This window comes from Suricata suricatta, chromosome 10 (genome assembly GCF_006229205.1).
Source record: "Suricata suricatta isolate VVHF042 chromosome 10, meerkat_22Aug2017_6uvM2_HiC, whole genome shotgun sequence".
Lineage (NCBI taxonomy): Eukaryota > Metazoa > Chordata > Mammalia > Carnivora > Herpestidae > Suricata > Suricata suricatta.
Genome location: NC_043709.1, coordinates 57,650,492 through 57,659,563, shown reverse-complemented (window position 1 = coordinate 57,659,563; position 9,072 = coordinate 57,650,492). Strand labels below are relative to the sequence as shown.

The 9,072-nt window shown below is 37.5% G+C and overlaps 2 protein-coding genes across 2 annotated transcripts in view; both read left to right on the top strand.

The window, feature by feature from the left end:
* LOC115305163 (olfactory receptor 6C2-like) overlaps window positions 1-692 on the top strand; it is a 13,246-nt gene extending 12,554 nt beyond the window's left edge. The window contains exon 4 of the mRNA XM_029955471.1: window positions 6-692. Within this exon, the coding sequence (XP_029811331.1) occupies window positions 6-692 (687 nt within the window). The remainder of the gene's footprint in view (window positions 1-5) is intronic.
* A 6,955-nt stretch (window positions 693-7,647) lies between these two features.
* Window positions 7,648-8,550, top strand: LOC115304884 (olfactory receptor 6C2-like). Its single transcript, XM_029955218.1, has one exon. The coding sequence runs from the start codon at window positions 7,648-7,650 to the stop codon at window positions 8,548-8,550; it is 903 nt and encodes a 300-aa protein (XP_029811078.1).
* The last annotated feature ends 522 nt before the right edge of the window (window positions 8,551-9,072 follow it).

Sequence of the window (9,072 nt, the reverse complement as noted above, 5' to 3'; positions counted from 1 at the left end):
CCTTGACAACTGGAGACAAAAATGTTACCTATAACGCTTGTTTCACCCAAATATTTTTTATCATCCTTACTGGAGCAACAGAATTTTTTCTTCTATCTGCCATGTGCTATGACCGCTACGTGGCCATCTGCAAGCCCCTGCACTACACAACCATCATGAATGAAAGAGTCTGCACCATTCTTGTCCTTTGCTGTTGGGTGATTGGGTTAATCGTCATACTCCCACCACTTAGCCTGGGACTTCAGCTAGATTTCTGTAACTCTAATCTCATTGACCATTTTTTCTGTGATGCATATCCTCTTCTGAAGATTATATGCTCAGACACTCAATTTATAGAGCAACTTGTTTTAATCATGGCTGTGCTGACCCTCATAGGCACACTAGTATGTGTAATTATGTCCTACACATACATCATCAAGACGATTTTAAGACTCCCTTCAGCTCAGCAAAGAAACAAAGCTTTCTCCACGTGTTCCTCCCACATGATTGTAGTCTCCATCACCTATGGAAGTTGCATCTTCATGTATGTCAAACCAGCAAAGGAAGGAGTAGCCATTAATAAGGTGGTGTCATTGCTCAACACCTCAGTTATCCCGTTGATGAACCCTTTCATTTATACGCTACGGAATAAGCAAGTCAAACAAGCCCTCAAAGACTCGATTAAAAAGATGGCATTCTTTTCAAAGGATTAGAAAATTAAAGTGATTTTTTAAGTTAAAAAATGTATATCTCATGTCATTTCTCACTTTATCCTGATCCAAAACTCATATGGTCTATTCCCATAGATATTCCACGAGTTATTGTTAATATAAATATGCTCTCTTGAAATTCTTTTCGTGTGTATATATTGCCTTTTCCTAGGTCATACAATGTATCCAATCCTCTAGAGTCTGTTTGAATTTGAGTCTGTTATTGGACACCATGTAATGAAATAAAGGGGGATGAGTCTTGAACAAGTTCAGCATTATCTTGCAAGAAAATTACTTCAAAAGAGGCCATTACATGTTTTTCAGACAAGAAGAGATCAAACCCTTGAACAGCATTTAAATGTCTGCTTCTCCTGCACTTCAGTAAAATCTACTGATGTGTGCCCTCTAGTAACCCCTGGAGATTGTGAATCTATTTGCATAAAAATAAATTCATCCACAAGATTAAACTGGATTTGGATTCCAAAAGTTTCCATCTTACAAGGTTTTTTTAGGGAAGTCATAGTTTCGTAACTCTTTGTTCATACCTTGAGATAAAAATTTAAATCCTGAGATAATCTCTTCTCTGTTTGCCAGTTCCACAGATACTTCAAAATAAGCAACCAAACTTACACTTCTCATATTCCTGGTTTTCCACTAAATCCGTGACAGCAGCTACTAGGTAAAATCAAGCCATAATGGCAGCAAACAATTAAGGGGTGGCAAAGCCCATCTACTTATAGGAAGGGTGCAAAGTATTATGGATATTTTACTATGGATATTTTTACAAATCAACATTTAATGGGCGCTTGACTCAGGACTAAGCCAGATTGCAAGATTTTGTATGGTATCTCATCTCCTACATTCCCTGCTGTTCTTACCACCAACATTCACCCCAAATGACAATAAACTTCCATTACGTAACAAAGAGTGCTACTCATTTTGGTTGTTTTTTCTTAAGTTTTTATTAAATTCCAGTCAGTTAACATACAGAGAACTATTAGCTTCACGTGTAGAATTTAGTGATTCACCACTTACATACAACTCTCAGTTCTCATCACAATGACCTTCTTAATACCCAACACCTATTTAACCCATCCTGCCACTCATCTACCCTTCATTAATCTTCAGTTTGTTGTGTAGTTAAAAGTCAGTTTCCTGGTTTGTCTCTCTTTGCTTCCCCTAAGTTGATCTATTTTGGTTCTTAAATTCCACATATGAGTGAAATCATATGGTATTTGTTATCTCTGACTGACTTATTTCACTTAGCATAATAGTCTCATGTCATCCATGTCATTGCAAATGGCAAGATTTCATATATATAAACCACACCTTCTTTATCTATTCACCAGTCAATGGACACATGGGCTCTTTCCACAATTTGGCTATTGTGGCTAATGCTGCTATAAACATCAGGGTACACATGCCTCTTTGATTCACTATTTTTGTATCCTTTGGGTAAATACCTAGTAATGCAATTACTGGATTGTAGGAAACTTTCACTTTTTAATGTTTTGAGGAAACATTAGCGGCTGCACCAATTTGCATTCCCACCAACAGTGCAAGAGGATTCCCATCTCTCCACATCCTCACCAACACTTGTTTCCTGTGTGGTTAATTCTTGCCATTTTGAATGGTGTGAGGGTATCTCTCATTATATTTGGATTTGTTTTTTGTTTGATGTTTGTTTGTTTTTAATGTTTTATTAGCTTTTGAGAGAGAGAGAGACAGCATGAACAGAGGAGGGTCAAAGAGAGAGGGAGACACAGAATCTGAAGATAGGCTCCAGGCTCTGAGCTAGCTGTCAGCACAGAGCCCAATGCAAGGCTCAAACCCATGAACCATAAGATCATGACCTGAGCCAAAGTTGGACGCTTAACCAACTGAGCCACCCAGGTGCCCCTCATTGTAGTTAGATTTGTATTTCCCTGATGAGGAGTAATGTTGATCATCTCTTCATGTGTCTGCTACTTATTTTGTAAAGCGAGGGACCAAACATACAATGCAACCAAACAAAAAGACTTGTAAGAAAATATAAAATTATTCATAACTAAAAAAAATTTTATACAGGAATATTCATAACTAAAGAATTATTTAGAAAAAGTGAAGCAGCAAATTATGATTATTAATCACTCGAGATTTTCAAAAATCTAGAACATTAGAAAATGTTTTATATTGAAGAAAAGAACACAAGAAGATAATAGGTTCAAGATCAAATGGGAGTAACTAAGAGCATAGATACCCTCTCAGTTTAAACCACTAAAAACTCTAGCCTCCATTTTCCATAAAACTGACATCAAGCAATGAAGGAAAGTGATACCAGAGAAGCAATTACTTCAGATAACTTCCCCAAGTCAGTGGTGCAAAGCTCATCAGTCAGCCAGAGATAAGGAAATATAGGTGGTACTCCAGGGAGTACCAAGAGGTACTTCCCTAAAGTTCACAAGAAAGAGTAGCAAGAAGTGGAAGAGGCATATCTGGTGATCTATAGATGGCCCACCACGAGCATTCAGCTGAGTACTAATCAGCATATACGTGTAAGAAAATTACCTGACTGAGGTAAGAAAAATCCAAAAGGATTGCAAAGAACAATATTCTGAGCTCACATAAGAAGGAAAATGGTTCCTATTCACAGCAAAAAGAATTTAAAATCTCTTAATTTACTGGGTATTATTCAGAAAGATTTGCCTCAGTTTGAGAGGAAGAAATCAGCAGCTTAACCATTGCTCTGGTCCAGTAAGCTAAACATGAACCTCCCAAAAGGAAAAAAGAGCACCAGGAAAGATAACAACTTGGGTAAACAGATTAACACTACCTGAAGGGATAAAACTATTTCCAAGTAATTCATGTGATACCAGAACAAAGCTAAAGAATGTTTAAAGGGATACACCCAGCCTTCAAGAAGGTGAAATTCATAATGCCTGGCATAATTAAAATTTACCAGGCATGCAAAGAGGCAGAAAAATGCAACGTATAAGGGAACAATCAATACAAATAGATCCCAGAATGGCACAAATGACACAGTTAAAACAAAATACAGTTAAAACAATAATCATAACTATGCTTCAAATACTGCAGAAGATACAGAAAAATGAGGCTAAGTAAGTATGTTAAAAAAAAAAATACGGGGCGCCTGTGTGGCTCAGTCAGTTTAGCTTCCGGCCTCAGCTCAGGACATGATCTCGCCTTTGGTGAGTTCAAGCCACACATCAGGCTCTGTGCTGACAGCAGGTTAAGAGCCTGGAGCCTGTCTTCGAATTCTGTGTCTCCGTCGCTCTCGGACCCTCCCCTGCTCACGCTGTCTCTCTCTCTCTCTCTGTCTCTCTCTCTCTCTTAAAAATAAGTAAAACACTTTAAAAAAAAGAAAGAAAAATAAAGAAAAATTATTAAAAAGATCCCAATCAAACTTATTCAGATGAAAATATACTTTGTAAGAAAAATATAGATTATTATCAGAATATTGCAGGAAAAAATTAGTTAAAAAACAGCAGTTAAAACGATATAAAGCATACAAAGAAAAAAAATTAAGAGCATCAGGGACTGTGACACAAATCCAAAAGGCCTCATATACTGTACAATTAAAGGCTCCTCAAAAACAGAGAAAGGAAGGACTCAAAAAGTATTTGAAGAAATGAATGAAAATATTTCAAAATACTGTAAGCTTCAAAAAATGGAAAATATAAATCCACTAATCAGACGTGCTCAGCTAAGCCTAGCCACAGGAAACATGGAGGCACAACAATTTTTAAAATTACTTAAAAGCAAAGAATAAACTCTTATTACATAAAATAAAGAAAATAAAAGGATGACAACATACTTCTTCATGGAAACAATGCAAGACAGACAGACAACTGCAGAACATCCTTAAAGTAGGAGCGGAGTGACAACCTAGAATTCTACCCATCAAAAATATTTTTCAAACCTGAAGGTGAAAGAGACATTTCAGACATTAAAAAAACAAAAATAATTCATTACCAGCACACCTGTTTCACAAGAAATATTAAAGGAAATCTCTCAGATAGAAATTGCTAAACCTACCAAAAGGAATAAAAAAGAGCACCAGGGAAGATCACAACGTGAGTAAATATATGAGCTCTTTTCTTATTATTTAAATAAATCAAAGTTACAATTGAGAATTTAAAGCCAAATAAAATATTATATGGAGTGTGTTACAAATCTCATTTCAGCCATTTCCATCAAATTGAGGACACATTTTATGATACATAATAGTGTATAATCCAGTGACATTAACCGAGGGTAAGTGTATTGGCCAACATCATGGCACTGAGGGAGACAGGTAGAAGGAAATGGAGAAAAACATTCCTTCTAAGGCACTAAGTGAAAAGACATGTGGCTTAATGTCTTGGCGTAGGAAAGCAATTTCTGCATGAGCATGCATTATTTATTTGCTGCTTCTCAGGCAAACCCTTTATCCTATAAGCCTATCACACTGCAGAAACTCTCCTCAATGGAACAAAAAAATGATGCCTTCCCTGAAAACAGAGGGAAAAACACTTAAGGTATTTTGTAGAGAATAGCTTAATGCAACCTTTATAAAAATTCATATTACAAAATAATTGGTGCCTCATAGAGATTTCACTCCGGTCATTTATTTTTTTAATATTTATTTAGTTTTGAGAGAGTGAGAGAGAGAGCATGATAAAGGGAGGGGGAAGAGAGATGGGGGCAGAGGATCTGAACTGGGCTCCCTGCTGACAGTGGAGAGATTGATGTGGGACTTGAACTCAAAAACTATGAGATCTGGACCTGAGCTGAACTCGGACACTTAACCAACAGAGCCCCCTAGGTGCTCCTCATTCTAGACATATATTGAAGAAATGCAGATGCCCCAAGTATACTGTTTGTGGCTAGGAAACATTTGAAAAGCTAACATTTTAACTAATTTGTAATTATTAGCGTTGAGTAAGGATAAGCAATTTCCCCATATCCTAAAAATACAGGTTCCCTAGAAACATCTAAACATTAGTCAGGTTTGACCTGGATCAAATTGCAGCTCTGATACTTCTTAGAACAGTATTGCCACAATTGCTAGGAAGGGTACATGAATAGGTAGGAAATGTGAGAAATGTAAAAGTACTGAACAGCTTCCTGGAAGGTGGTGACAATGGTTTTTTTGACAGGATCCTCAAAAGTAACACAGGGAGACAGTCTTAAAGGGAAACTCATAAGAATGCATTATGATTTTTCAGCTTTTAAGACTATCCATATCAGATCAAGAAGATGTGGTATATATACAATGGAATACTAAATGGAAATGAGAAAGAATGAAATCTGGCCATTCTTAGCAACATGGATGGAACTCAAGAGTGTCATGCTAAGTGATACAAGTCAGGCAGAGAAGGGCAGATACTGTATGTTTTCACTCATAAGTGTAAGAGGAGAAACTTAGCTGAGGACCATGGGGGAGGGGAAGGTGGAAATCTAATTGGGGAGAGGGAGGGAGGTAAACCGTGAGCGACTCTTGAATGCTGAGAACAAACTGATGGCTGAATAGGGAGGGGGAGAGGAGAAGGAGGTGATGGGCATGGAGGAGGGCACTTGTCTGTCAGGATGAGCACTGGATATTACATGGAAACCAACTTGACAATAAACTATAAAAGAAAAACAAAAGAATATCCATACATAATTACTAGGTTTTTTATTCTCCATATCATATTTAATCCACATTAAATGTGAGCATTGGTAGGGGTAGCTATGATTAGTGACATTTCCAAAGGCAAAGTGAATCTTCAGAGAATGAATTCATGGCAAAGAAGGCAACTTCTTAACCCAAATGGTATTCCCCTATGTCTGCCCATCTAGGAGGATCTAGATGTTATCTTATTAGTAGAGTGACAAGGAGCCTTAGAAGACAAGGAGCCTTGGAAGCTGAAACATCTATGTGTAAACTACAGAACTTTAATATGAATCCTGAAAACCTCAGGACAGAATTCTGTTCTCTAGGAAGGACATCAGAACATCCTACTTGTCAGTGTACTGGGAATTCTTGGGAAAGGTAAGATTCTAGACAACAGAGAGGCTGAAACAGGAATTCAGAAGAGGAAATAAAACAGAGAGTGATCAAACGGATATAAGGGAGAAACAAAGACTCAAATAATTCAGTCCATTATAAAAGGAGAGCAAAGAAGATAGCCTGTGGCAGTGTGGGACTCAAGAAATTTCATGGTAATTCCCTAGTTTGCTCATGCAGTAAAGGCTTTTCTAGTATGTTGGGGAGATTAAGAAATTTATTTAAAAGGGAAAAGTGTTGCAAAGCATGGAAAATAATACAACCAAGCATGATACTATTATATTATGATAGGGTATGAAAATGATTTGCTGATATGTTGTACTGACAAATGGTGGACGAGCAATTTTATACATATTTTGTCTATTTATTCACATTCATGGATCTCCTGCTGCCATAATGGCTGCTCTAATACCAGAGGACTGTGAAATCATTGTGGCATTTTCTATCTACTTTAAAATTGGTCCTGGGGGTGCCTGGGTGGCTCACTTGGTTATGCACCGGACTTCAGCTCAGGTTGTGATCTTACCGTTTGTGACTTCAAGACCCATGTCAGGCTCTGTGCTGACAGCTCAGAGCCTGGAGCCTGCTTCGGATTCTGTGTCTCCGTCTCTCTCTGCCCCTCCCCTGCTCATGCTCTGCCTCTCTGTCTCTCTCAAAAATGAATAAACCTTTACAAAAATTATAATCTGTAACTAGAGTTGAAATGAAACTCCCGAGGAATCTTTTCTATAAACCACATTCTCAAGACCAAGGTAAAGCAGAGTCCAGGGAAATGAAGCATGAGGCAATAACTTTACATCAGATTACTGATAATCAAATGAAAGTGCTAAAATGTAACAGTGCTATTGAAATATTGATTCTATGTTCTATTCCTCAGAATCAAGGTTTGTGATTTATTAATACAAACTGATTATATATCTGAAGACAGTGATGAAGAATCATTCTGCAATAACATTCATTCTACTAGGATTGACAGATAACCCAGTACTACAGGTTATTCTCTCAGTATTTCTGTTTTTCACCTACATTTTCACTGTTGCTGGAAATCTAATCATTGTCCTCCTCACTCTGGGTGACTCTCACCTCAAAACACCCATGTACTTTTTCCTTCGGAATTTCTCCATCTTAGAAATAATATATACGACTGTCTGTGTTGCTCGATTCATGTACAGCCTGACAACTGGGGACAAAAGTGTTACCTATAACACCTGTCTGATCCAATTATTTTTTGGCATCCTCACTGGAGCAACAGAATTTTTTCTTCTAACTGCCATGTGCTATGACCGCTACGTGGCCATCTGCAAGCCCTTGCACTACACGACCATCATGAATGAAAGAGTCTGTGCCATTCTTGTCCTTTGCTGTTGGATGATTGGGTTAATCGTCATACTTCCACCACTTAGCCTGGGAGTTCAGCTAGATTTCTGTAACTCTAATCTCATTGACCATTTTGTCTGTGATGCATCTCCTCTTCTGAAGATTCTATGCTCAGACACTCAATTTATAGAGCAACTTGTTTTAATCATGGCTGTGCTGACCCTCATAGGCACACTAGTCTGTGTAATTATGTCCTACACATACATCATCAAGACGATTTTAAGACTCCCTTCAGCTCAGCAAAGGAAAAAAGCTTTCTCCACGTGTTCCTCCCACATGATCGTAGTCTCCATCACCTATGGAAGTTGCATCAAACAAGCCAAAGAAGGAGTAGCCAGTAATAAGGTGGTGTCATTGCTCAACACCTCAGTTATCCCGTTGATGAACCCTTTCATTTATACGCTACGGAATAAGCAAGACTCAATAAAAAAGATGGCATTCCTTTCAAAGAATTAGAAAACTAAAAAGATTTTCTAAAATAAAGAAATATGTATCTAATATCACTCACTTTGTCCTGATTCCAAAACTCTTATGATCTATTCTTATAGATATTCCACACTTTTTCCTGATTCCAAAACTCTTATGATCTATTCTCGTAGATATTCCACAGGTTATTGTTAATATAAATTTGCTGTCTTGAAATTCTTTTTGTATATATATTGCCTTTTTCTAGGTCATCCTGTGCATCCAATTCCCTGGAATCTGTTTAAACTTGAGTCTGTTGCAGGACTCCCAAGCAAGGAAATAATGTGGAAGGCAGCTTGAACAAGTTCAGCATTATCCTGCAAGAAAATTACTTCAAAAGAGGGCATTACATGTTTTTCTGACAAAACAAGGTCAAAACTTTGAACAGCTTATTAACTGTCTGCTTCTCTGGGACTTCAGTAAAATCTACTAACGTGTGCCCTCTAGTGATCCCTGAAGATTGTGAATTCAATTTGCATCAAAATTAATTCATCCACAAGATTAAACTGGGTT